The sequence below is a fragment of the Pocillopora damicornis genome, chromosome 9, assembly GCF_964200805.1.
Source record: "Pocillopora damicornis chromosome 9, jaPocDami1.2, whole genome shotgun sequence".
Lineage (NCBI taxonomy): Eukaryota > Metazoa > Cnidaria > Anthozoa > Scleractinia > Pocilloporidae > Pocillopora > Pocillopora damicornis.
Window position 1 is genome coordinate 17,824,761 of NC_142678.1, and position 22,725 is coordinate 17,847,485.

The window sequence follows — 22,725 nt, forward strand, 5'->3', positions numbered from 1 at the left end:
TTTTCCATACCCTTTTACCAAAAAGTTGCTTTCACGGATGGTACGCGATCATTGGATTGGGGCATTTCTTCGTTGCTGATTATTTTGGGAAAATCCGCAGGAAAACTTCCACGACTTTCTAGGTTAACGATAAGTTCATTAACCACTGTGACAATAGGTTTTCCAGCTGCAATATATTTTTAGGTTTCCTTACTTAAACGCTGTCAAATCGGGGGAAATAGCTCGGCGAGAACGGAAACTTGATATCATTTCCTGGCACACGGAGATCAACCTCAATGGCGTTCTTACCGAGCTCAAGGAGACAAGGATTTTTAAAATAGTCAGCACTCGGTTCCAACATTAATTAATTGGGAATTTATCGTAATAAGTAATGGTAATCGGTCTGTAATCATACGAGTGATAACACTGAGGATTCCCTGTGAATGCGGCAAGGTGTACATCGGAGAGACTGGAATTAAGGAGCATGATCGAGACATCCGACTCGCCCGTACCGAGACCTCCGCCGTTTCACAGCATGCCCACAACACCGGTCACAAGCCACTCTGGAACGAAGTAAAGTTTATTGATCGTGACCCTTATTACTACACGCGCAGGGTCAAAAGGCAATTCATATAAGACTTCACCCTGACAACATCAACAGGGATAGTGGAATAGAAATTCCAGAAGCGTGGATGCCCACGACCAAAAAACACAACAGGAGAGCCGCGCGACAGTGGACCGCCGAGGGAGCAAATCACTGAGTGAAACAGCAAGGATCGAAATGCACCAATCAGAGCTGTGGAAAAACAACCAATCACGGCAGAGCATCATGCTTTATAAGATCAGGCATGACTAGTCGACCTCGTCGCCTGAAGAAGAATAGCAGTATGTAGTCGAAACGTCGCGATCTACATCACACGTGATTACATCGTGAGACAAACCAAAAACTTAGCTTTTATTGTTATTCACCATGATGACTAACCACGGTCTTTTTTACGAAATTATTTCGAGAATATAATGTCCAAGTAAAGTAACAGGAAGATAACTTATTCGATTGATAAGAACTTATTGAAATTATCGCAAGGATATCTTTACAGCTACACGCTTATAATTATGAGTAGAAACACGGCTCGATAAAATTGAAAACGTAGGATGTTTGGCTACTAAATGAGCTAAGGCTACGATAGCATCGTCAAAGGAACAGTTTCCAAACAGTGTGCAGTTTGTGCGCGTTAATTGAAAAGCTGAACTACTGTTGGCTTTAAAACTTTTCTTTACAGCAAAGCTGTCTAAGGTTAAAAAAAAATTGCCAGATAGGAATTGCCTGTTGTTTGACAAAAAATAAAGAATATCCTGATTTAAATTTATAAAAAGAAGAGGACAGCCAATCGAAAACACGAACAAGTCTATTCCACCTATTCGGAAAGGTTTTGATGTCAAGAAACATACTGAACACGGGCTGTTACGAACAATACTAATTCGAAATTTAATCTCGTGAGTTGTATTCAAATCTTCCGGTTATGTTACGAAATAATTCCTTTCATTGTCTCGTCTGGGAATCTCAGTAATTCAAGAAAATGACTTGTAACTAATATGTACGATTTCTGTCCTCCTATTTCTCACTCCTTTTTTGTCTTTCGCTTTTTAGAGGATTTAACACTACTTTCAAACGAGCTTTGACTCAAGGCATCGATCCTATCCTTCATAACTGCAGCAAGACTATCTCCACCCGCACGTTTCCGGGAACGGTAGTTTGTGGGAGGAACATGACACTCCTCGGCTTCCTGTAAAATGTCCTGACCCAAATAAACGGACTTCACGAGACTTTTCATAGCTGGTACAGACGCATCATAAACACGCATAGGTCGTGGCTTTTTGACCAAAGTTATTGTAGTTAGTTGCCACGTCTACATTCTCAGGTCCTAGCTTTTTCTTTTTAATACTCAGAGCAAGTTCGTGATACTCCTTGGCCTTCTCAAAGTCGCCCAGTTTGTCGAGCACCAGACCCAAGTTATTGTAACTAGTTGCCACTTGTACATTCTCAGGTCCTAGCTTTTTCTTGTTAATACCCAGAGCAAGTTCGTGATACTCCTTGGCCTTCTCAAAGTCGCCTAGTTCTTCATGAACAGAACCCAAGTTATTGTAACTAGTTGCCACTTGTACATTCTCAGGTCCTAGCTTTTTCTTTTTAATACTCAGAGCAAGTTCGTGATACTCCTTGGCCTTCTCAAAGTCGCCCAGTTGTTGGTGAACAGAACCCAAGTTATTGTAACTAGTTGCCACTTGTACATTCTCAGGTCCTAGCTTTTTCTTTTTAATACTCAGAGCAAGTTCGTGATACTCCTTGGCCTTCTCAAAGTCGCCCAGTTTGTCGAGCACCAGACCCAAGTTATTGTAACTAGTTGCCACTTGTACATTCTCAGGTCCTAGCTTTTTCTTGTTAATACCCAGAGCAAGTTCGTGATACTCCTTGGCCTTCTCAAAGTCGCCTAGTTCTTCATGAACAGAACCCAAGTTATTGTAACTAGTTGCCACTTGTACATTCTCAGGTCCTAGCTTTTTCTTTTTAATACTCAGAGCAAGTTCGTGATACTCCTTGGCCTTCTCAAAGTCGCCCAGTTGTTCGTGCACCAGACCCAAGTTATTGTAACTAGTTGCCACTTGTACATTCTCAGGTCCTAGCTTTTTCTTTTTAATACTCAGAGCAAGTTCGTGATACTCCTTGGCCTTCTCAAAGTCGCCCAGTTGTTGGTGAACAGAACCCAAGTTATTGTAACTAGTTGCCACTTGTACATTCTCAGGTCCTAGCTTTTTCTGGTAAATACTCAGAGCAAGTTCGTAATACTCCTTGGCCTTCTCAAAGTCGCCCAGTTTGGAGTGCACCAGACCCAAGTTATTGTAACTAGTTGCCACTTGTACATTCTCAGGTCCTAGCTTTTTCTTGTTAATACCCAGAGCAAGTTCGTGATACTCCTTGGCCTTCTCAAAGTCGCCCAGTTTGGAGTGCACCAGACCCAAGTTATTGTAACTAGTTGCCACTTGTACATTCTCAGGTCCTAGCTTTTTCTGGTAAATACTCAGAGCACGTTCGTGATACTCCTTGGCCTTCTCAAAGTCGCCCAGTTGTTCGTGCACCAGACCCAAGTTATTGTAACTAGTTGCCACTTGTACATTCTCAGGTCCTAGCTTTTTCTGGTCAATACTCAGAGCAAGTTCGTGATACTCCTTGGCCTTCTCAAAGTCGCCCAGTTTGGAGTGCACCAGACCCAAGTTATTGTAACTAGTTGCCACTTGTACATTCTCAGGTCCTAGCTTTTTCTGGTAGATACTCAGAGCAAGTTCGTGATACTCCTTGGCCTTCTCAAAGTTGCCCAGTTTGGAGTGCACCAGACCCAAGTTATTGTAACTAGTTGCCACGTCTACATTCTCAGCTCCTAGCTTTTTCTGTCTAATACGCAGAGCAAGTTCGTGATACTCCTTGGCCTTCTCAAAGTCGCCCAGTTTGGAGTGCACCACACCCAAGTTATTGTAACTAGTTCCCACACTAGTGTGCTTTGGTCCAAACTTTTGGAGGAAAAATTGCAATGAAAATTCATAGAATTTCTTTGCGGCCTGAAAATGACAATGGTTCTCACACATCTTGCCGAGATTTTCCATTCCAGGCTGGAATATTTGAGGAAGGACAGCTTTCGAAAGTATGTTTTCAAAACAAAGAATGAAATTTTCCAAATGTAGGGCAAGGGAGCGGCTTTGCAAAATTGAATCTGACGATTCCTCCGGTAGGTTGTCATCAATAAACTGGTTAAACGCCGCAACAGCGCTTTTCAAAGTTTTCGTGTGACGGCTTTCCGGATAGCCCTTAATCAAAGACTTTACGACATCGCGTACAACCTGATGTACCCGTGTGTGGAAGCCAAACTCATCTTCATGTGTTAAAATTAGCGAACATCTTTGGAGTTTCATAATTATCATCTCTTCATCTTTTATTCCTTCATCGACGCTTACGATATAATTCACCACGATATCCGCATTTAAGGGCTGTGACGAAAGGAGGCAGAGAAAACTTAATGCATGATGTATGATTTTGTCTGATTGCATCACTTCTTTAATGGTCAGTATTGTTGCTGTTGTCATCGATTTCTTGTAACATGGGTTGGTCTCTGTAAGTAGAGTCTCTGTCGCATCACGTTGCCCTTTCTGTACTTTCCTAAGAAAGTCATTCCATCCAAACTCTGAGAAACGTTTGCTCTGTCGGAGTTGCTTCACATAGGTGGCTGCGCTTGCTAAAGCAAGAGGTTGGTAGTCGAGTTCTCTAGCTACTAGTTCTTCCATCTCACTATCACTGATACCAGAAATAAGGGCTAATAAAGAACACGCCTCTTGGGACTGCATACCCTCGCTGACTGAGATGTGTCGAATGGAAGTGCTTGTTAACGGTATACATGTACTATCTTGGGTTGTGATCAACAGATACCCCCTTCCCCATTGTCCGTGTCCTTGCTGGGGTAAATGAACATGCATTTCAGATAAGCTTTTCACATTGTCAGCCAACAGAAGCCAGGACTCGTACTGACCGATCTTTGAGCTGATTAAGGATATCAGGCTGTTAATCTTGTCCTCTGTCTTCAAATCTTTGGAGATATGGACTTGTGTAATCGCATCTTCGGGGCACTTCATTTGTCGAGCGAACGTGATGTAAGAATCTAAAAGTGTGCCCAGCGTCTCGGCATTCAATGTCATAACAAACACTTTAGAGAAGGAATCTTTTTGGGCTTTCTCGTAAAACCTCTCGGCTGCAAGACCTGCCAATTGGGATTTACCGCTTCCAGGATTTCCGGATATATACAAGATACTTAAAGTGCTCGCATCAGCTCCCTTAAGCTCCTGCAGCTGGTTCGTGATGTCAGCAACCTCAACATCACGACTTGCTATGTCGTGTGAAGGTTTAGGAGGGAGAATGCAAAACGGGGAGGTGTCGTTCAGTAGTTGTTCTGAAAGAACCTGTCGTAGAAGTTCGGATTTCTCCAGCTGATCGTCAAGGTTCTTCAGTTGTTTTTCTTTGTCTTTTAACTGTTCTTCAAGGCTCTTTCGTCTCACTTCTGTTTCCTTTAAGCTATTTTTAAGGATCTTTTGTCGTTCTTCTGTTGTCTTGAGCTGATCTTTAAGGTTCCTGCGTTTTTCATCTGTTTCTTTTAGCTCATTTTCTTTTTTTTCTAAGAGATCCTCAAGGCTCATTCGTTTTTCTTCTGTTTCGTTAATCTCATTTTTAAGAGCCTGTAGTTGTTTTTCAGTTTCCTTGCGCTGATCTTCAAGACAAATTCGTTGTTTTTTTGTTTCCTTGAGCTGATCTTCCAGATCCTGGCGTTGACTCTCTATCTTCTTCAGCTGATCTTCAAGGTCCTTGTTGTCTTTCTCTTTTTTGTCCAAGTCTTTCTTTAAAGCTTTCACTTTGTCTAAGAGATCTCTTACCTCCTCTGTCGGAAACGTCTTTTGGTTTATGATCTCTTGAATTTCTACAGTGGAAAGACCTAGTGCTTGGAATGCAGCAAAAACTTTGCCAATGGTAATTTTAAAGTCTAACTCCGAAAGTTGACCTTGTGGCATATGAGCAAATTCTTCATTGCGAAATTTTCTGAGATCGTCGACATTCGTTCTCACCACCGCGTTTAGACTGTAGATGCAATCGGAGTAGAGAATGGCGTAAAGCAACATCGTAGAATCCCATTCCGCTCTGTTTCCTTTAATCATGGTCGACAACATATGCTTGTTCCTCCTTTGGTTTTTCGGGGACTCGTTACTATAAAAGTCTTTCCCGTTACTAGGATCATCTTTCCATTCTCCAAAAGTCGTCCTGTAACGACTGTCCCATTCTTGTTTGAAAATTATTCGCAAACCTTCGGTTATGATATCAGTTGCGACGTGACAAATCTTGAAATAGTTTAGTTGCTCATCAGTATATTCTTTTGCAGCGGTCATGTCTTTTGTGGGCGTGTCTTGTAAACCTTTGTTAAAAATACTAATATCAGCTGACAGTCCAAAATAATTACCAAATCTAAAACTTAAGGGGGGAGTCTGGTTGAAATTTTGAGTTAAATTGTGAACTCGGTCAAATTTTTTTTCTGCACGTTATTAGACAGGAAAATTATTCAACTTTAAAATATTAATGCCTCTAATGTTAGAAATTACCCAGAAAATGGTAAAAAAGTTCAATCTTTATGACGTGTACAAGTTTGTTGATCCGTTTCCATGGCAACCGTTTCAAATAAATGCACTTTTAAGGTCTCTTGAGAGTCTTTTTTAAGTCCGATGATTCGTTTGTTCCTGTAGTCCCTTCCAAGACTTATCTGTGTATATTTCCAAAGCTTAAAAAAGGCCTGGATGCTTAGTACGGGATCATTTCGCTGTTCATGCTGACTCCTCGTGAATCCAGCTCATAGTAGTAATAACGCCATGCCAAAGGGAGGAAAAATCGGACAAAAACAGTCCGTTCTGAAAAGAAGTTGTCGAAAAAAGATACCAAAATTCAAGGGAGTCCAAAAGCAGAAGAAACTTCCCGTGGAAGTTGCGAGAAATTCTGCTACAGAAATCACGTTTGTCGGTGAAGATGATATTGTGAGCGAGCAAATTCCACCGCCCGCTGCTTCGGCGTCATTTAGAAAACTTGCTGTCGAATGCACAGAAAGCTCTTCGGATGAAAGTATGGATCCGAAAGGTGAAATACCAGAAGGATACCGGCTTGTGTCCATTAATAGTCTTGTGGAATTTGCGAGAAGGATTCATTCCAATTCGCCCTGTTCTTCCGGTGAGATAATTATTTGTTCTTTCGCAATTTACGTTGTATTCATCATAAAATGTGGTTCTTTATTGCTTTTCTCATCTTGTGTCGTTATCACTAAGTTGTTTCTTTATTTTTGATGTTGTAGACCATCTAGAACTTCGAGAAATAAGCACAAGCCGATTTGGCCTCAGTAGCAGCTTATATGCTGTTTGTGATGATTGTGGTCTGTCGGAATTTCTGGCCACCGGTGATCATAATCCCTCCGACAATGCCCCCAGAACTGTGCAGGGAAAAGATTTAAATCGGAGAGTGGTTTACGCTGCCGTTGAGATGGGAATTGGCAGAGAAGATGTTTCCAAGTTTTGTGAAATATTGAATATGCCTTTTTCCTTGAGCAAAGATACCTGGCATAGTCATGAGGATGCCTTGCTTCAAGCTCACATTGAAGTTGTCCAGGTTGAATTGGAGAAAAACAGAAGGGAAGCAAGGAAGCTGGCTATGACAGAAGAAGGGATCAGTGCAGGGGATGAGGACACTGTAGTAAACATCCCAGTCAGTTTTGATGGCACATGGTCCAGGAGAGGATACACTGCCAACCATGGAATTGGTTTTGTCATCTCAGCTGCTACTGGAAAGGTTTTGGATTACGAAGTCATTTCAAAGGTATGCAACACTTGCATACAAAAAAAATCATCTTTAAATGAACATGACTTTGAACAGTGGGCTGAAAACCATACCTGTCTGGGTAGTTTTGGAGGCTCAAGTGCTAGCATGGAGATGGAATCTGCAAAGCGTCTGTGGGGTAGGAGTCAAGACTACTCCATTCGATACAAATTTATGATTTCCGATGGAGACTCTAAGTCTTATAGTGCCATTTGGAACTACTATGGGGCATGTGACATTTGTAATCAATATGAATCTTTAGAGTCAACAAGTGAAGAATACAAAACTTGGAAGGCATCTGAAGATTATGTCAAGTGGGAAAATGAACATCTTGATGGATCTGTGGATTGCAATAGAGTAATCAAACTTGATTGTATTGGACATGTCCAGAAGAGGCTAGGAAAGGCTCTGTACGAATTTCAAAGAACTGCTTTAAAACTAGAAGATGGTAAGCCTGTGAAAGGAAGACAGGGTCGATTAACAAAAACAGCAATTGAGAAAATGAAACGCTCTTATGGGAAAGCTATTCGAAATAATGTCAACAGAGACGTTAACTCTGTAGAGGAGCGAGATGCTGCTGTCCAGGTTATGCAGACTGAAATTATGGCTGGCTTGTACCACAGCTTGAAGTTACCAAACAAAGAAAGACACAAGTATTGCCCAAACAATTCTTGGTGCAGGTACAAGAAGAAAATTCCTTGCCCTGATAAGCCTCACCACCTAGATCCGGTGTTTGAAAAGTATTTGCATCCTATTTATGAGAGGCTCAGTGATCCTGCCCTTCTTTCACGCTGTCTTCCTGGGTTTACTCAAAATGCAAATGAGTCTATCAATTCATTAGTGTGGATTAGATGCCCAAAACACAAATGGCATGGAAGGAAAAGAATTCTTTTGGCAACAGCATCAGCTACCCTTCAATTTAGTGCAGGAGCAACAGCAAAGCATGAGGTGATGGCAAGGGCTGGGCTTGCTGTTGGGGGCCACACCAGGAAAGAGAGCACCAGAAGAGACTCTGAGCGAATCAAAAAGGCTGAAAAAAGGATCCAGGATCAACATAAGAAATACAGAGTTGCTCGAAGACAAGCAAAACAAAGAGATGAGGAGCAGCGGAGACAAAAAGAGGGCACAACATACAGTGCTGGTGCTTTCAACGAACTGACTGTTACTACAGCACCAGCGAAAAAAAGAAAAAAAAATAGAAATTGTGATTTATAACTAGAAAATGATCTCAGGATACTTTAATAAGGCTGTTTTTTAAATTAATTAATGATTGTTTTGTTTAATGGATGTTTCACCACTGATTTTGCTTTTGGAATTTTTAAGCAGCATTTTTCTCAAAAAGGCATTTTTACGGAGTTTTTAGCTGCCCCCCTAGACTTTTTTCATTTGCTTTTATCCATTTTCTGCCAAATTTGGCTCAGTTACATATGAAAGGCTGCTCTACAAACCTATTGAGCCTTTTTTCTTTTTGATGAATTCTGTTGAAGTTATTCCAGGTTAAACTCTTTACAAAAGTATGCTGTTGCTATGACAACACAATTTGGTGAAAACCAAAATTGCTCAATAGGTTTGTAGGAGAGTTTGTGTAGTGTTATTGTGTGAAATATTATGCTTACTGTATTACTAGAACAGAAAAAAAAGTAGGGGGGCATGAAATTAGTGAGAATTAGCCTCCATGATGAATTTGGTTAATATTTAACCATAAATTTGCTTATTATGGTCTGCGAACCATATGCCACATTAGGTTGTGGGTTAGTCTATTTGCATGCAAAATTTTATGGTGATATATTAAATAGCTGGAGTTTTATAATCTCTACAATCTATTGAGTCTGGTTACATTTTGGGCCCAAATTTGTAATAGATTGTAGAGATTATAAAACTCCAGCTATTTAATGTATCACCATAAAATTTTGCATGCAAATAGACTAACCCACAACCTAATGTGGCATATGGTTCGCAGACCATAATAAGCAAATTTATGGTTAAATATTAACCAAATTCATCATGGAGGCTAATTCTCACTAATTTCATGCCCCCCTGCTTTTTTTTCTGTTCTAGTAATACAGTAAGCATAATATTTCACACAATAACACTACACAAACTCTCCTACAAACCTATTGAGCAATTTTGGTTTTCACCAAATTGTGTTGTCATAGCAACAGCATACTCTTGTAAAGAGTTTAACCTGGAATAACTTCAACAGAATTCATCAAAAAGAAAAAAGGCTCAATAGGTTTGTAGAGCAGCCTTTCATAAGTAACTGAGCCAAATTTGGCAGAAAATGGATAAAAGCAAATGAAAAAAGTCTAGGGGGGCATCTAAAAACTCCGTAAAAATGCCTTTTTGAGAAAAATGCTGCTTAAAAATTTCGAAAGCAAAATCAGTGGTGAAACATCCATTAAACAAAACAATCATTAATTAATTTAAAAAACAGCCTTATTAAAGTATCCTGAGATCATTTTCTAGTTATAAATCACAATTTCTATTTTTTTTTCTTTTTTTTGCTGGTGCTGTAGTAACAGTCAGTTCGTTGAAAGCACCAGCACTGTATGTTGTGCCCTCTTTTTGTCTCCGCTGCTCCTCATCTCTTTGTTTTGCTTGTCTTCGAGCAACTCTGTATTTCTTATGTTGATCCTGGATCTTTTTTTCAGCCTTTTTGATTCGCTCAGAGTCTCTTCTGGTGCTCTCTTTCCTGGTGTGGCCCCCAACAGCAAGCCCAGCCCTTGCCATCACCTCATGCTTTGCTGTTGCTCCTGCACTAAATTGAAGGGTAGCTGATGCTGTTGCCAAAAGAATTATTTTCCTTCCATGCCATTTGTGTTTTGGGCATCTAATCCACACTAATGAATTGATAGACTCATTTGCATTTTGAGTAAACCCAGGAAGACAGCGTGAAAGAAGGGCAAGATCACTGAGCCTCTCATAAATAGGATGCAAATCCTCTCTTGGACCATGTGCCATCAAAACTGACTGGGATGTTTACTTCAGTGTCCTCATCCCCTGCACTGATCCCTTCTTCTGTCATAGCCAGCTTCCTTGCTTCCCTTCTGTTTTTCTCCAATTCAACCTGGAGAACTTCAGTGTGAGCTTGAAGCAAGGCATCTTCATGACTGTGCCAGGTATCTTTGCTCAAGGAAAAAGGCATATTCAATATTTCACAAAACTTGGAAACATCTTCTCTACCAATTCCCATCTCAATGGCAGCGTAAACCACTCTGCGATTTAAATCTTTTCCCTGCACAGTTCTGGGGGCATTGTCGGAGGGATTATGATCACCGGTGGCCAGAAATTCCGACAGACCACAATCATCACAAACAGCATATAAGCTGCTACTGAGGCCAAATCGGCTTGTGCTTATTTCTCGAAGTTCTAGATGGTCTACAACATCAAAAATAAAGAAATAACTTAGTGATAACGACACAAGATGAGAAAAGCAATAAAGAACCACATTTTATGATGAATACAACGTAAATTGCGAAAGAACAAATAATTATCTCACCGGAAGAAAATGGCGAATTGGAATGAATCCTTCTCGCAAATTCCACAAGACTATTAATGGACACAAGCCGGTATCCTTCTGGTATTTCACCTTTCGGATCCATACTTTCATCCGAAGAGCTTTCTGTGTATTCGACAGCAAGTTTTCTAAATGACGCCGAAGCAGCGGTCGGTGGAATTTGCTCGCTCACAATATCATCTTCACCGACAAACGTGATTTCTGTAGCAGAATTTCTCGCAACTTCCACGGGAAGTTTCTTCTGCTTTTGGACTCCCTTGAATTTTGGTATCTTTTTTCGACAACTTCTTTTCAGAACGGACTGTTTTTGTCCGATTTTTCCTCCCTTTGGCATGGCGTTATTACTACTATGAGCTAGATTCACGAGGAGTCAGCATGAACAGCGAAATGATCCCGTACTAAGCAACCAGGCCTTTTTTAAGCTTTGGAAATATACACAGATAAGTCTTGGAAGGGACTACAGGAACAAACGAATCATCGGACTTAAAAAAGACTCTCAAGAGACCTTAAAAGTACATTTATTTGAAACGGTTGCCATGGAAACGGATCAACAAACTTGTACACGTCATAAAGATTGAACTTTTTTACCATTTTCTGGGTAATTTCTGATATTAGAGGCATTAATATTTTAAAGTTGAATAATTTTCCTGTCTAATAACGTGTAGAAAAAAAATTTGACCGAGTTCACAATTTAACTCAAAATTTCAACCAGACTCCCCCCTAATTAAAGGTAATTTAAGGTAATTAAACCATTTTAAGCGACAGCTAAAAACTGGTAACAGTATTTTTAAGACCTGTGCAAGCGTCAAAGGAGCTCCGTGCTGAAAGATATCATGCAGTCTATTTAAAGGGCGTTAACCAAATAATTAGTTAATTAATTGATAAATTAATTTCAAACCAATCAGTTATAAAATCAGTTAAACGAAGTAGAGAGTAAAGGAGAGAAAATAAAGTGTTGGGTTTAAGGACCATTGATAAAACCAGGTCCATGGAACATTCTGGCAAATTCCGTAACATTCCTGAACATTCTATATTACAAATAGAGAAGCCTTGACGGTGTTCTGTTCTGTTGTAAAGCACGCCGGGAAGCGGCCAGAGCGCGAAAGAAGTGAGGTGTTTTGTCTCTGCTCACGTTATAACGTAAATAACGGCGCCTGGCCTGTTGCTAAATGGTTGGACCTAGTACACGCACCTGAGATGCGCACCAACATGGCGAACGTTTAACCTGCATAAATGTATGACGTTAGCTGCAAACCGAGAATTTGGCAGATAACGTGACAGCTTTAGCTCAGCTCTGTGCTTTGTAATCTGATAGAGCACGTTCTTTTAACCAATAACAGCGCGCGTTTTATACGAACTTTATTATAAAACCTCCTGAATCATTTTTGAATCATCCCACACACCCCAAAAAGTCAACAATTGTGAAGATTGTGACAAAAATAAAAGTTTCTACAGCCCACTATTGATCACTTTGCATCTTTTAGGTAAATTTTGGTGTACAAATTAATTTTTTTAAAACCCAGTTGCATGCAAAATTGCTGTCCAGCAATCAAGCGAGGGAGGTAGTCATAGAAATAAGGCAAGAGAATAAATTTTTTTTAATTTTACATTTAATGTGAATACATCTGAAGAGACCCTCCCTCTGATGGTTTTTTCTTAACCTTTTAACCCCTAAGAGTGACTAGCATCTAATTTCTCCTTACAATATCACCCCTGAATTTCACATTAAGGTCATGAGAGTATGGAAAATGATCACCAGTTAGAGAAACTCTTGATTGTTAAACAAATTCTCCTTGTCAACACCTCAGGAAATGTATAGAAGACAGTATGGAGAATATGCAAACTGAAGTTAGGGTGTATATGATGTTATATGATGGCACATAGATCATGTTTTATCGATATGATGTTATATATGTACTTGGTGACAGGAAAATTAAATACCATCTCCTTTGCTCTCTATACAAAGAATGACGTGTTATCCTCGCTCTCTGAATGAGTTTTACACACTGCCCCCTTCTCGATTTTAGCTCCCTCCCTTCTGACAATTGTTGCATAATCTCTAAAAAGGAATATTGGGAAGAGCGCATTCGTCACCATGTCAGCCACAGCAATCGAGCTGCGGGCGCGATGTACACCATTTTAAAGAAGATAAATAATTAATTTGGATGTTTGGATGATAAACATTTACCAGTTTGTATCCAAATCATGTGACTGAAGTTGTGTCGAAACGACTTTCGACTTGTATCGGATCGACTTAATCGACGTATCGAATCAACTTCAGCTTGTTTCGAATCACCTTATATGAAAATGATCGTAAACGGTTTCATTTATTCTACGCCCGGCGTGGTGAAACATCGCGTGACCTAACGTATTCCCTTAAAGCCTGTCACGCAAATTACACGCATCGCCGAACATGTGTCGTTTCCAAATGCGTAATTGTATAGCAAACTGTGCCATTTATCGACAAGATAATGTCGAAAAGTACCTTATATATCCCAGAAACCATTCCATCCCGCACAGAAACAAGGAAAAGAATGAATTCTAAGATACAGATTCTCTGGTTTCAATTCTAAAAATTAGCGTAATCACATCATCAAAAACACGAAGGTCTTCTTTTACGTACAGTGCCTGGTTGATGTGGTCGCCACTGTGAGATCGAACGATGCACAATGTTCAGTCGCCTTCCTTGAAATAGGCGACGAAGAATTTCTAAAGAAGATAACTGATGTAAGAGACTATTGTATGGAGAGTACTTACAATGAGGTATTGCACTGACCCAGTGAATCTTTGGTAGTGAGCCACTAGGTGCACGGAAATAACATTAGCAGACGTAAACAAAAAAAAGTATAAGTAATCTTACCACAATAGTTGATTTAACATCGTGTTATCGCCAAGAGCGAAGGCAGAAATTTCTCAAGCAGGACTCTCCGTTTATCACTGCAGTGCAAGATGTTGCTCCTTCTGTTGGATTTGTAGTGATCGAAGCGTTACATTGCATTTATTGATTGGTTCGTGACGTAGTGCAGATAGATTATGATAGGTGATTTGGGTTGATTGATTGTGAGATCGGAGTTACTGTACATGAAACCAGTGTTACTGTTTGTCGCGAGATCATTTACGACAAAAGTGACAACCCCGCAAGGACAAACCAAGCATCATGACCAAAACAACCGAACGGCTATCTAAGGCAATGGACGCGAAGCTAGAAATCCTCAAGATTACGATGGGGCAATTGGTCACTACGATTGAGAAGAAGAACATCACGTCCGCGAACAGATTGCGTGACACGTTGAAAAAGAAAGTCGATGAAGTTCACAACCTCAAGATAAACGTTCAAGAAAATAGTTTTGAAGCCGAAGAAGATAAGGAGGGCATTTTGGAATGCAGCGCGCAAATTGGAAGAAAGAATGAGCGAATTTGAGAAAGCCATCAATGACATCGAGTTAGCGATTAAAGAATTAGGGAGTGCCGAAATGGAAACGACAGCGAAGGAAGAAGAAAAGCCAGCCGAAAACAGAGAAAGAATAAATTCGACGATGAAATGAAGTTATAGAAAACCAAACTAGAGCAGAAACTTAAATATGAGAAGAAAATCGACGAGAAAAAAAAATCAAAACATCAACGCCAAGCTGCCAAAATTGGTTATTACAAAGTTCAAAGGCACCCCCAAAGAGACCAAGCAAGCGGAGTCACTCAGATTCTCACGAGTACTATTCGGGCTGTCCACATCACCATTCCATCTTGGAGGAGTTATAGATCAGCACCTGCGAAACCTTCAGCAGAACTTCCCAAACGAAGTCGAAGAAGTTAAACGGAGCCTCCATGTTGACGACCTGATTACTGGTGTAACAACTGTGGTCGAGAAAAAAGCAGCCCAAGCTATTTTCAGAGAAGAGAGATTCCAGCTGCACAAATGGCATTCAAATCTGCCATCCCTAGAAGAGCCACCATCCTCAGAGAAAGTGGCAGAAGAAAATTCAACCACTCAATAGGAAGCAAGTCACAGCCTTGCCACGCCCGCGGAGGAAACAGCGGGACAACAACCAACTACTGTGCTAGATACAGGTCAAATCTTCGCCAAGTACCATGTGGGTGTAAAGACGTGGGAAACCAAACTGCTAGGCGCACCGTGGAACAAAGCAGTGGACTCAATAAAAGTTGCCTTTCCTGCCCCAATCGTCAAAGTAACCAAGATAGAAATCCTCAGGAAGATATCTAAGATATACGACCATTTAGGATTAGCTTCACCCGTCACCTTGGCTGGAAAGATGCTGTACAGAAAAATATGCGACGCCTGAATACCTTGGGACCGTGATCTTCCCAGAGAGGTAAAGAACACGTGGGAGAACTGGGAAAGAATGCTGACTAGAAAAGTAGAATTCCAAAGAAGCCTTGTCGAATACCGGGAAGAAATCTTAAGTATCGACCTTCATGCAGACTGACGAAGAAAGGTGTAACCACACCAAGGCTCGGGTTAGTCGCTGGGTACATGGCAACCAATGTTGAGGACAAATTAAAGGAAGCTCTACAAGGATTCACAATCAGGAGCATGTATGGTTGGCTCGACAGCAGTGTAGCTAGACAATGGATCAACGGGGGTGGATATTACAAACAATTTGTGAGAAATAGAGTTCGAAAGATCAGGACAAGAATTACATCCGTTGGCGAAACGTTGTAACGACGGACAACCCTGCTGATCTCGGCAGCCGAGGTGGTAATTTGTTCGAGACAACAGACCTGTGGTGGCGTAGACCGCTATGGTTAGCACATCAGCAACAGTGGCCTCCAGATAATGTGACATGTCGAACCAGAGAGACGCAAGCTGAGGGCCACAGTCATCAGGGAAGTACTAGCAGTCACCATTGAAACAAATGAAGGACATGATGAGCTGATGCAGAAATGGGACCTATGGACAACCATCCGAGACGAGTGGTAGGTTTCGCGCTTTATTCGAAACTGCAGAGCCAAACACCAGCAAAGAATCACCGGACCAATCACTACTTAAGAAACTAGTAGGCTGAAGAGGTTCTGGGAAAAAGGGACACATGTCAGATGCCAAGATACGAGCGGTTTTCAGGAAGATCAGCAACGTCTAAATCTCCAGAAGAACGCAGATAAACTGTACGAATGCAGAGGGCTTATCCAGGGAGACTACCCCATTTACCTTCGGATGATGCTTTGTTCAGCAAAAGGCTGGTATTGCGCGCCCAACTTCAGACTCTCCATGAGGGAGTCAGTTTGACAATCGCGAAGATACGAGAGAAATATTGGATACCTCCCCTTAGAAGACTTACAAAGAGAGTGATAAATGAGTGCCCTGGGTGTAAACGCTTTCAAGTAACCGCCCTAGCAAACCCACCGACTGGAAACCTACCCAAGAAAAGAACAGAGGGATCAGTGCCCTTCAAGTCAATCGGAGTCGAATTTGCCCATCAAGTACTTCAGCAAGAATAAAAGCGAGATGAAGCCATGCATTCTACTTCATGCATACAGCTCAACCCGTGCCGTCTATTTGGATCTACTACCAGTTTAAACAACGGAACACTTGTTGCGCAGTCTGAAACGTTTCATGGCGAGACGAGGGCGGCCAGAGAAAATCTTCTCCGATAATGGGAGAACCTACGTTTCCGCATCCAAATAGCTAAAGAAAGTTCGACGGGCTAGCCAAGCAAAACATCCAGTGGCAGTGTAATCTCAAAAGAGCTCCATGGTGGGACGGTCAGTTCGAAAGATTGATTGGCATCATGAAGCAGAGTATGTACGAAGCAATCGGAAACGGTCACCTGCGCTGGCATGAATTGGAAGGGGTCATCTTGGATGTGGAGACAACCCTTAACGACAACTTCTTGGTTATATAGAAGACGATATTTAAATGCCAGTTTTGACCCCTAACCCTATGCTATTTGGACAGCCAAATCAAATTCCTTAAGAGGAACCAACCAACGTTGAAATTGTGACCTCAGAAAACGCGCCAAGTACCTACGGAAATGGAAGGACGTCCTATGGAAAAGATGGACAATCTAGCACCTAAAGGCCCTAAGAGAGCGTCACAGTCTCAACCATCAAACGAAAGAAGCTACCTTGAAAGAAGAAGACGTAATGCCTATCAAGGGAGAGGGGCGTAACAGAGGCAAATGGAAGATTGGTGTGGTGGAACGCCTGATTCAAGGTCGGGATAGAATGATAAGAGGGGCGCAGCTAAAAGCTGGGAAGACACCCATAGAGATACCACTGCAGCTGCTTTATCCTCTTGAATTAACCTGCAACAGACCTGAACGAAGGAGAGGAGAGACGCTAAGAGCTGACGCCAGAGAATTCCAGCCGAGAAGAGCCGCATCAGATGATTTGGGTTGATTGATTGTGAGATCGGAGTTACCAGTGAGTAGGAGAATAAAAGTAGAGTGCATCAAACCAGTGTGATTGTTTGTCGCGAGATCATTAACGACATATAAGCAAAGAGCTTCCACGTGTGAACTTTGTCAAATGCGCGATGTAAACAAAACGAGCCCCAAGATGAGCGGTTGCCGCGGAAATTCCCTCAGGGTACTCGGCCAGGTAGGAGATTATGACACCTTCCTGATTATTAACTTTTATTTGAAATTACTTTTTTCTAAATAACTCAGGTGCTTTTGGGGATTTTTTTTCTTGGACAGGTAAAATGTTTTAATTCCGTTTGGTCAAATAAAAGAAAAAACAAATTTTTTTCGGCCTTTGAAGGTGGGAAGTAACCTTAAAGGGCGTTAATCAATTAATTGATAAATCAATTTCAAATCAATCAGTTATAAAATCAATAAAACAAAGTAGAGAGTAAAGGAGAGAGAATAAAGCGTTGGGTTTAAGGACCATTCATGAAACCAGGCTCATGGAACATTCTGGCAAATTTCGTAACAGTCCTGGACATTCTAATTAACAAATAGAGACCTTGACTGTGCTCTGTTCTGTTGCAAAGCACACAGGAAGAGGCTTTACAACTACGTCTCGCGTTTCTCCCCACTTCTTAAGTAGCGATCTCTGTAAGAGTGGTTCAGGCATCTCGCATTGGAAAAAGTTTTGCCTCATACTTTTGCCCATTAAGATATCTTTGGTAGTTAGTAAATAGAACCACGTTGGTTTCTGGAAATACCAAAAAGCTTGAAGAGAGCTCTTAATAAAAAAAGCTGCAAAAGGTTCTTTTTTGACCTCTTGAGACATTTTTTCATTCTTTTTTGACAAGCTCGCTCCTCGTGACACACCACATGCAGCAAGAAATCGATTGTGGTCCTGACTATTGTGTGACATCTAAGGGGTTTGGAAAGTATTTCAATTTTGATATGTGTTTATACAGAGGTTCGCCATAATTTATTAAAAAACACCCGTTAGATAGCTTTCTGAAATTGGTCGAAAGTACTCTTTCTTTCCTGGGTGATATTTCTTAAGTCCAGACCGGACCATTAAAAACTCCGGTTGACTTCCTCTAATAAGATGTTCGAAAGCATAGAAATGTAAAAACATCTTGCAGTTATTAATTTCTTTTGCCGTAGTGACTTCAAACTTTTGGTGATTTTGCTAGCGTGACGGCAAAATTATGCAAATTAGTCTGTTGAACAAACTCCGACCGTTCTTTATTAGTAGCCTTATAAATCTCAGATTGCAACAATTTTGAAAAGGAAAGATAGTAGGATTGAGCTTTTTAGAACACACTGATTGATTCTCAAAAAATTTAAACGGGTAAAATCTGGCAAACGATTCTGTTTCGTGACGAAAAAGATGAGCAAAACGTATCGAATATCATATAAAAAAAAATTTTTAATGTATCTCCAGAAACCAATGTGGTCTTATTTACTAGCAACCAAAGATAGTTCAATGGGCAAAATTTGAGGCAAAATTTTTTTCCGATGAGAAATCCCCTGAACGGCTCTAACAGAGATCGCCACTTTATTTGCATGTTTGGTTTGTAAACCTTTACTACTTTGTATCGAAATCATGTGACTGAAATTGTGTCGAAACGACTTTCGACGTGTACTGCAGATCGACTAAATCGATGTTTCAAATCAACTTAAGCTTGTATCGAATCGCCTTATTTGGAAACGACCGGCGTGATGAAATCGCGTGACCTAACTTGTCCCATTACAGCCTGTCAAGCAAATTGCAATCATCGCCGAACATGTGTCATTTCCAAATGCGTAGTTGTATGGAAAATTATGCCATTTCACGACGAGAAATTGATGAAAAATACCTTATTTATTCCAGAAACTATTCCATCCCGCACAGAAACGAGGAAAAAAAGTGAATTCTACGATGCTGATTTTTTTGGTTTCAATTCTAAAAATAAGCTTGATTACATCATTAAGAACACGAAAGGTCTTCTATTAAGTACAGCGCTTAGTTGATGTAGTCGCCACTGCGAGATCGAACGATGCAAAATGTTCAGTCACCTTCCTTGAAAACAAGCGACGAAAAATTTCTTGAGAAGACAACTGATTTCAGAGACTATTGTTTGTTTGTCTGTTTGTTTATGATTGCGAGAGCGAGAGCGAACTGATTGGATTAATGTGAGGCGCATCAACGGTGCGATAGTACGTAGAAAGTGACGACTTTATCAGACAAACAATAACTACTTTACTGCTGAAGTAGTCACCGCCGTGAATAACCACAACAAGCTGTAGGCCAATACGTGACAATATATGAAAGAAGAGATTTGTAAAGGCAAAATCAAATTAACATTGTCATTGCCCATTTGAAAAATAATTCCCAGTGAGGTACTGCACTTGTCTAGTAAATCTTTGGTAGTGAGCCACCAAGTGCATAGGAACAACATTGACAGACATAAAGAGAAAAATGAATCAGTAATCTTACCGCAATACTTGATCTCACATCGTGTAATCACCGGTGGCGAAGGTGGATTTTTCTCAACTAGGACTCTGTTTATCAGTGCAGTACAAGATGTTGGCCCTTCTGTTAGGTTTGACGTGAAACAGCAGTCACCTCAACGTCACCGTAAGTAAAGATTACGGTCTTGAAGCGATTTATCAAAGTTCCCAAGTTGTCACACAGCAATTCAACGACCGGCTGACCAACTACAAAATCGGTGAATTAAGGCGTAAGCTGAAGTCGAAACTGAAAGTACTTGGTCAGCACAATAGTTATGGTTCGTTTGGAGCCTGGGAATAGTGAAAGGAGGATAAGAAGAAATGTACAGGGTGGAATTACGAGATGGGAAATGACAACATTTTAAAAAGGATAAATAATTAATTTAGATGTTTGGATGATAAACCTTTACAAGTTTGTATCTACATCATGAGACTGAAGTTGTTTCGAAACGACTTTTTACGTATATCGGATCGACTTAGTCGATGTATCGAATCAACTCCAGCTTGTGCTGAATCACCCTATATGAAAACGACCGTAAACGGTTACAATTATTTTACGCCCGATGTGGTGAAACATCGCGTGACCTAACATATCACATTAAGGCCTCTCACGGAAATTGCATGCATCACCCAACATGTGTCGTTTTCAAATGCGCAGTTGCATGGAAAACTGCGCTATTTCGCGACAGGAAATCGTTAAAAAATACCTTACATATTCCAGAAACTATTCCATCCCGCACAGAAACGAGGAAAAAAATTAATTCCAGGAGACTGATTTTTTTGGTTTCAATTCTAAAAATAGACGTGATCACATCATCAACAACACGATGGTCTTCATTTACTGTTCTACTTACACTGCTTTATTGATGTGGTCGCCGCTGCAAGATCGAACGATGCACAATGTTCAGTCGCCTTCCCTGAAAACAAGCAATGAAGAATTTCTTACGAAGATAACTTATTTAGGAGACTATTGTATAGAGAGTGCCTCTTGAGCGGAGCAAACTGATTAAATAAAAATGAGGCGCATCAACACTGCGATCCTACTTTGAAATTGACGACTTGATCAGACAAACAATAAAGTTTTTCATTACTGAAGCAGCCACCGCGGAGAATAACCACAACAAGCTGTAGGCCATTGCGTGAAAATACATGAAACTTAACCCTTTCCTTGGAGGGCATTTTTGGTACAAGAGTCGAGATACAAATACGAACGCACCAATTTACGATTACGTAGCTGTTCGTTTACATTCTCCTCTACATGATTCAGTTCACATGCACCCTAACTTAACTACAGTGATTTGTTACTTGTTCCAACAAAGGCATGTATCACACACAAACAATCGGTAAACTGCGAAATGAATTCTGATCATCATAATTTCTAGTGATTTGTAAAGGCAAAATCAAATTGACACTGTTATTGCCCATTAGAAAAATAATTCCCAATGATGCATTGCACTTGTCCAGTGAATCTTTGATAGTGAGCCACCAAGTGCACGAAAATAACATCAGCAGACATAAACAGAAAAAAGAATCAGTAATCTTACCACAATACTTGATCTCACTTCGTGTAATCACTAGTAGCGAAGGCGGAAATTTCTCAAGCAGGACTCTCTGTTTATCACTGCAGTGCACGATGTTAGCCCTTCTGTTGGGTTTGATGTGAAATAGCAGTCACCTTAGTGCCACCGTAAGTAAAGATTACGTCTTGAAGCGACTGATCAAAGTTTTCAAGTTTTCAGACAGCAATTGAACGACCAGCTGACCAGCTACGAAATCGATGAATCAGGGCGCAAGCGGAGGTCGAAACTGAAAGAACTTGGTCGGCACAATAGTTACGATTCGTTTGGAGCCTGGGAATAGTAAAAGGAGGATAAGAGGAAATGGATAGTGTGGAATACGGGATGGGAAGTGAAAACATTTTAAAAAGGATAAATAATTAATTTAGATGTTTGGATGATAAACCTTTACTGGTTTGTATCTACATCATGTGACTAAAGTTGTTGGCGAAACATCGCGTGACCTAAGGTATTCCTTTATAGCCTGTCACGGAAATTACATGCATCGCCCAACGTGTGTTATTTTCAAATGCGTAGTTGCATGGAAAACTGTGCCATTTCATGACGAGAAATTGTTAAAAATACTTTATATATTCAAGAAACTATTCCATACCGCACAGAAACGAGGAAAAAATGAATTCTACGATACTGATTTTCTGGTTTTAGTTCTAAAATAAGCATGATCCCATCATCAACAACACGAAGGTCTTCTTTTACGTACATTTCTTAGTTGATGTGGTCGCCACTGCGAGATCGAATGATGCACAATGTTCAGTCGCCTTCCTTGAAAACAAGTGACGAAGAATTCGTTCAGAAGATAACTGAATTTAGAGACTATTGTAAGGAGAGTGCCTCTTGAGCAGAGCGAACTGAGTGAATTAATGTGAGGCGCATCAACAGTGCGATCTTAAGTAGAAAGTGACTACTTTATCAGACAAACAATAAAACACTTCATTGCTGAATTAGTCACCGCTGCAAATAACCACAACAAGCTGTAGGCCATTGCGTGAAAATACAGGAAACTTAACCCTTTCATTGATGTGCATTTTTGGCACAAGAGTCGGGAATTTCAAATATGAACATGCTAATTTACGATTGTGTAGCAGCTCGATTTACACTCTTTACTAAAGGATTCACTTCGCATGCACCCTATAAACTATTGTGATTTTTCATTTGTTCCGTCAGAGGCATGCTTCAAGCACAAACAATCGATAAACTGTGAAATGAATATTGATCATCATTTCTAGTGATTTGTGAAGGCAAAAAGGCAAAAAGATTACGATCCTGAAGCGATTGATCAAAGTTTCCAAGATTTTACACAGCAATTCAACAACCGTCTGACCAACTACGAATTACAACAGCTTAGAACGTAAGCGAAAGTCA

At 40.6% G+C, this 22,725-nt stretch overlaps 3 protein-coding genes across 5 annotated transcripts; 1 reads left to right on the forward strand and 2 right to left on the reverse strand.

Moving 5' to 3' along the window:
* Positions 1–910: 910 nt before the first annotated feature.
* LOC149040467 (uncharacterized) lies at positions 911–21,406 on the reverse strand. Of its 3 annotated transcripts, XM_089181357.1 has the most exons (5): positions 21,331–21,406; positions 20,641–20,703; positions 19,773–20,077; positions 1,891–5,981; positions 911–1,850 (listed from the first exon to the last, which is right to left on the reverse strand). In XM_089181357.1, the coding sequence occupies exons 4-5, from the start codon at positions 5,953–5,955 to the stop codon at positions 1,599–1,601; spliced, it is 4,317 nt and encodes a 1,438-aa protein (XP_089037483.1). In that variant the 5' UTR covers positions 5,956–5,981; positions 19,773–20,077; positions 20,641–20,703; positions 21,331–21,406; the 3' UTR covers positions 911–1,598. The 3 variants fall into 3 exon arrangements, with proteins under 3 accessions (XP_089037483.1, XP_089037482.1, XP_089037481.1); XM_089181356.1 differs by having other exon boundaries at positions 911–5,981; positions 19,773–19,993; XM_089181355.1 differs by having other exon boundaries at positions 911–5,981.
* LOC149040468 (uncharacterized) lies at positions 6,044–9,227 on the forward strand. Its single transcript, XM_089181368.1, has 2 exons — positions 6,044–6,781; positions 6,903–9,227. Exons 1-2 carry the CDS (start codon positions 6,430–6,432, stop codon positions 8,633–8,635), a joined length of 2,085 nt encoding a protein of 694 aa, XP_089037494.1. The 5' UTR covers positions 6,044–6,429; the 3' UTR covers positions 8,636–9,227.
* On the reverse strand, positions 9,290–11,434 carry LOC149040469 (uncharacterized). Its single transcript, XM_089181386.1, has 2 exons — positions 10,920–11,434; positions 9,290–10,798 (listed from the first exon to the last, which is right to left on the reverse strand). The coding sequence occupies exons 1-2, from the start codon at positions 11,269–11,271 to the stop codon at positions 10,341–10,343; spliced, it is 810 nt and encodes a 269-aa protein (XP_089037512.1). The 5' UTR covers positions 11,272–11,434; the 3' UTR covers positions 9,290–10,340.
* Positions 21,407–22,725: the final 1,319 nt, after the last annotated feature.